General features: G+C 40.4%; 1 protein-coding gene across 3 annotated transcripts in view; it reads right to left on the reverse strand.

Annotated features, from left to right (window-relative positions):
* LOC119504097 (lysophosphatidylserine lipase ABHD12-like) overlaps positions 1-6,000 on the reverse strand; it is a 13,089-nt gene that overhangs the window by 4,340 nt on the left and 2,749 nt on the right. For 2 of the 3 annotated variants that reach the window (XM_037796152.1, XM_037796153.1), the window contains exons 2-8: positions 3,689-3,953; positions 1,859-1,961; positions 1,520-1,639; positions 1,334-1,364; positions 1,212-1,257; positions 861-987; positions 722-759 (exon numbers count right to left, since the gene is read on the reverse strand). In XM_037796152.1, coding sequence (XP_037652080.1) covers positions 722-759; positions 861-987; positions 1,212-1,257; positions 1,334-1,364; positions 1,520-1,639; positions 1,859-1,961; positions 3,689-3,791 — 568 coding nt within the window. In that variant the 5' untranslated portion in view covers positions 3,792-3,953. The remainder of the gene's footprint in view (positions 1-721; positions 760-860; positions 988-1,211; positions 1,258-1,333; positions 1,365-1,519; positions 1,640-1,858; positions 1,962-3,688; positions 3,954-6,000) is intronic. The other variant, XM_037796154.1, reaches the window with a different exon arrangement.

Genomic DNA, 6,000 nt, shown 5'->3' on the forward strand with positions numbered 1-6,000 from the left:
AACAGTACACTAGAAGATGATTCTGAAAACATTTGAGGAGAGAAATAGACATTAACGTAACATAATATTGATTCATATTTGATCAGCGCTGCCTAGTTTGACCGTTTGATCAGAGTTTGCGAGAGATTGACAGCCTGCTCTCATGGACACGAACCTCAGATCAGCTCTTACTGCTTGTTTTTCTCCGGTATGTGGAATCTTGCAGATGCCGTTAGGAGCACTCGAGGAAACAGAGGCACATGATTTTTTTCAGGCTACCTGTTTCATGTACTACTGTCACGATATAGCGACCGTTTTATAAAAATAGCTTTTCTTAATCATATTTGCTCCAATCTCGCCTACTTCAGCTTTAACAAGAACTGTATAAATTAAAAATATCTAGTCAACTCCCTTTGTACCAAATGTCATCATGTCGCTTATTCTTACTTATTCTATGTTTTTATTTTATTTTGTTATTTTATTTTATTTTTTCTCTTTTCTGTCTCATGTTGTCCATGTCATATATTGATCATTTTTAAGCTATGATGTAAAATCTCCATTTTCTTGCTCTATGTAAATTGTATTGTTGAAAGAGTTCAATAAAAAAATATATATATATTTAGTCACCAACGCAGGTTTTTGAGTTATTCTGGCTGCAGAACGTCCACACACACCTGAGATCTAATCAGCCAGACTGATTAAACTCACCTGTGTGGGTTTATATGTTAATGCAGTAACCCACCTTGTTCCTGTAACTTCACTACAGTGTTGGTTGCCACCCTACAAGAGAACAAAAACAGGTATGTGTTAACACGTTTCTGATCTTTCCTGTTGTGTCTGTTGGTGTCATGGACAGTGGATGTTACTGAAGAGCTACTGACGCGGCGCCGAGTGAGTGTCCCCACACACAGACGAGACCTCTGCTGTGATTCTTGACCCAGTGGTACAGGGAGACGGAGTCCCTGGTCAGTCCGGCTTCAGTGGGGCTCCCAGTGGAGTCTCCAAAACCTCATTAGAACATAGACACACAAAGCTTCAAAATCATGACTGTAGATAGACTGACAGGACAATACAGCAATAACATGATATGTGCTCTGTTTTAGATCTGAATGAACTATTTGAAAAGTAAGGGATACTGTACAGGGAGCCGGTCATTGTCCCCCCCAAAAACAACATATTATTTAGCAGAAATATCAATGGAAACACCTGAGGAGCAACAATAAGCATCTTACCTCTGTAGTCAAAAGATATGACATGGTACCCTGCAGCGCTTAAAACCTGCAACACACAAAAATGGAAATTTGATCTAAAGCTGGAAGTCAAAACTGAAAATGCTTTAAAACAGAAAGCGTACCTTCACCAGGTCCACTCTGTAGTCTAAGGCCCTGCAGAAAAGATATGAGAGCAATGAATACAAACAAACCAGTGGCTCATTTACTGCATTGTGTTCACTGTGGATAAACCCAGGGGCCCGAGCTGTCACGTGATACCCACTAGACTCCATCACTCAAGGGTCTCTATCCCGCTGCTCTCGTCCCACCTGGTCTCTCTTTGGCCGTGGAGATAGAGAATAACAGGACTGCCGTCTCCCAGAGTGCTCCGGTACCACTCAGGGCTTTTCCCCTTGGCGTCCTCCCATTGGCTGGCAGGGAGTGTATGCCTAAGAGACACAAAGATATTAGAGAGCGAGGGAGGAGAGAGACAAACAAATACGCTTGTGTTTTCAGACATACTGACGTTTTTCTTGTTTTACTTGTGCAGATAAATGAGTAGATTATGGTCCTATTCACTCAAGAGCCACCTGTACCGGATATGCACGGGGTATTTTCAAGTACTGATGCACTTCAAAGGACAAAACAGGAAGCCACAAATGACCTACCAGACACCCACTGAGACGCCCTCCTCTACGTTGAAGTAGAAGTTGGATGTGTAGTTCAGCAAGTTTTGAGGTTTGCTAAGATCCACATTGGATGGAGCCAACTCTGCAGAAGGAGAGAGCGCAGAAGGTCAGTTTGAGTTCAAGTCGTATTTTGTCATATCATATCGTATCACATCAGATTGCTTTGTATTATTTTATTGTAACATATCACATTTATATCGTATCACATCAGATTGTTTCGTATTGAATATAGTCGGGTCTGGAACCTCAATTTCATTTTCTGGATAAGATATTTTGATTGATTTGACTTCTATGGAGCTTTATTAAAAAATATAGCCCCCAGGTCCCTCCCAGAAATTCCTGGATTTTTTACCAATGGGCCAAATCCAAGATGGCCGCTGGCGCCAATTTATTATGTCATCTGCTGCTGCTGATCCACATTTCATACAGTGTCAAACCGGTTCAAAAACTACAAACAACGTAACAGAACACAACCAGCTGACAAGTCACATACGTGCACTACAATGCATAAAATAGAAGAATAATAGAATAAGACCAGATCTGGGTAGAATAAGACCAAATTTAGGTTGGATAAGACCAGATTTAGGTAGAATAAGACCAGATCTGGTAGAATAAGACCAGATTTAGGTATAACTAGAAGTGAAGTCGGAGAGCGCAGGCCTCCGCCAAGGCAGGTTTTATGTACGTCGCTACCCTGTAATGTCACCGTGATTGTTGAGGAAAGCTGGCAGAAGGAGAGAGCAGGGTGATGAATCATGATCGCGTCATCAGTTATACTGCGCATGTCTTAAAGCCTGTGGTGTTAATGCACAGGCTGAGCGGAGTTCTTAAAAAAAATTCCCAAAGCCAGATCATGATCCGAATCGCCACCAAAATCTAATGGATTGCCTCCAAAAAATGTCATTCAAATCCGTTGCAGACTTTTGGAGTTATCCTCCAAACGGACAAACAAACAAACCAATAAACCAACCAATCAACAAATCAACAAACCAACGCCGGTGAAAACATAACCTCCTTCCTAGGCCTTCGGCCTTGGCGGAGGTAATAAGACCAGATCTGGGTAGAATAAGACCAGATTTAGGTAGAATAAGACCAGATTTAGGTAGAATAAGACCAGATCTGGGTAGAATAACACCAGATTTAGGTAGAATAAGACCAGATTTAGGTAGAATAAGACCAGATTTAGGTTTAACTAGAAGTGCACTCGGAGAGCACAGACCTCCGTCAAGGCAGGTTTTATGTACGTCTCTGCCCAGTAATGTCACCGTGATTGATGAGGAAAGTTGGCAGAAGGAGAGAGCAGGGTGATGAATCATGAACGTGTCATCAGTTACACTGTGCATGTCTTAAAGCCTGTGGTGTTAATGTACAGGCTATGCAGAGTTATTAAAAAAAATTCCCGAAGATGGATCATGATCTGGATCGCCACCAAAATCTAATGGATTGCCTCCAAAAATTCAAATCCATTGCAGATTTTCGGAGTTATCCTCCAAACGGACAAACCAACAAACCAACGCCGGTGAAAACATAACCTCCTTCCTAGGCCTTTGGCCTTGGCGGAGGTAATAAGACCAGATTTAGGTAGAATAAGACCAGATCTGCAGTGCTATTTCAGTTTAACACACTGTGTGTTTGTGCCTAGATATTAGAATAAGAACATCATATCTCTTTCACAAAGTAATCCCAACACTGTGTATAACCCACCTGGTTGCTGAAGCATTATGTTGTCCTCGCAAACAGCTATTTTTTATGACATTATACATATATGGAAGTATTGTTTTATAATGAGTGGAAACACACATTACTTACCGATGTGAGAAAATACGATTAATTTCATTATCCCGGGGAACAGGTAGATAAAGGTAGGCACTGAGGCGTAGACAGAGTACAGAATTAACCCAATCAACTTCATTTCTGCTACGGGTGAAAGTAGTTCCTCTCTGCAGCAACAAAATTATCCCTTTTCCTTGATTTTAGTCTGGAACAGAGGGCGAATCCAGCAGAGCTCTCCTCACCGGTGTTGTGAATGTTCAACTGAAACTAACATTTCATACAGTGTCAAACCGGTTCAAAGCTACAAAGAACAAAACAGGACATACTCAGCTGACAGGTCACATAAGTGCAATACAATTCATATGAATAATAGTAGATAAGACCAGATGTAGGTAGAATAAGACCAGATCTGGGTAGAATAAGACCAGATTTAGGTAGAATAAAACCAGATTTAGGTAGAATAAGACCAGATATAGGTAGAATAAGACCAGATTTAGGTAGAATAAGACCAGATGTATAAAACCAGATCTAGGTAGAATAAGACCAGCTGTAGGTAGAATAAAATCACATTTAGGTAGAATAAGACCAGATATGGGTAAAACCAGATTTAGATAGAATAAGACCAGATTTAGGTAGAATAAAACCAGATCTGGGTAGAATAAAACCAGATTTAGGTAGAATAAGACCAGATCTGGGTAGAATAAAACCAGATTTAGGTAGAATAAGACCAGATCTGGGTAGAATAACACCAGATCTGGGTAGAATAAGACCAGTTTTAGGTAGAATAAGACCAGATCTGGGTAGAATAAGACCAGATCTGGGTAGAATAAGACCAGATTTAGGTAGAATAAGACCAGATCTGGGTAGTATAAGACCAGATTTAGGTAGAATAAGACCACATCTGGGTAGAATAAGACCAGATCTGGGTAGAATAAGACCAGATTTAGGTAGAATAAGACCACATCTGGGTAGAATAAGACCAGATCTGGGTAGAATAAGACCAGATCTGGGTAGAATAAGACCAGATTTAGGTAGAATAAGACCACATCTGGGTAGAATAAGACCAGATCTGGGTAGAATAAGACCAGATTTAGCTAGAATAAGACCAGATCTGGGTAGAATAAGACCAGATTTAGGTAGAATAAAACCAGATCTGGGTAGAATAAGACCAAATCTGGGTAGAATAAAACCAGATTTAGGTAGAATAAGACCAGATCTGGATAGAATAAGACCAGATCTAGGTAGAATCAGACTGGATCTAGGTAGAATCAGACCCAAACTGGGTAGAATCAGGTCAGATCTGGGTAGAACAAGTCTTCATCACACAGTCATCAGAAAGTACTTTGCATCTGCATGGTGGATGTTTTTCAGTACAAAAACGTTCTCGCCCGGAAAACCTGTTTGAACACTGGATTGTTGTATTTATAGCTGAGGAGTGGAAAGAGGTGTGTCCTCTCTCTATACTTATTATTTTACTATATATGAAATATAAATATATTTGTGACATGACATTGTCTAATATATAAAATCAAAACTGTGAATCTTTGTAGGTTTATGGGTCTTGTATTGAATCTTTACACATCTAAATTCTCATAATGAGAATAGTGTGTGATATACAGTGAGATAGTTACCTCCGCCAAGGCCGAAGGCCTAGGAAGGAGGTTATGTTTTCACCGGCGTTGGTTTGTTGGTTTGTTTGTTGGTTTGTTGGTTTGTTTGTTGGTTTGTTGGTTTGTTGGTTTGTTTGTTGGTTTGTTTGTTGGTTTGTTGGTTTGTTTGTTGGTTTGTTTGTTGGTTTGTTGGTTTGTTTGTTGGTTTGTTGGTTTGTTTGTTGGTTTGTTGGTTTGTTGGTTTGTTTGTTTGTTTGTTGGTTTGTTGATTTGTTGGTTTGTTTGTTGGTTTGTCCGTTTGGAGGACAACTCCAAAAGTCCACGATGAATTTGAATGAAATGTTTTGGAGGGGTGGGGTGTGGCACAATGAATGATCCATTAGATTTTGGTGGCGATCCGGATCATGATCCGGATTCAGGAATTTCTTTTAATAACTCTGCTCAGCCTGTGCCGCCACAGGCTTTAAGACATGCTCAGTGTAACTGATGACGCGTCACCCAGTTCTCTCCTTCTGCCAGCTTTCCTCATCAAACAGGTGACATTACAGTTAACTTCGACCAAGGCACACTTGGTGACTGTTGCAAACAGTGACAACGACGCTTTAGGTGAGTTTTATTTTGTTGCTGACCACTTCCACTGAAGTGATTTTACACTGCTCCGCTATATGATGATGCTCTGTATGACGATGCTCTATATGATGATGCTCTATATGATGATGCTCCTCTATATGATGATGC

The sequence above is a fragment of the Sebastes umbrosus genome, chromosome 16 (assembly GCF_015220745.1).
Source record: "Sebastes umbrosus isolate fSebUmb1 chromosome 16, fSebUmb1.pri, whole genome shotgun sequence".
Classification (NCBI taxonomy): domain Eukaryota; kingdom Metazoa; phylum Chordata; class Actinopteri; order Perciformes; family Sebastidae; genus Sebastes; species Sebastes umbrosus.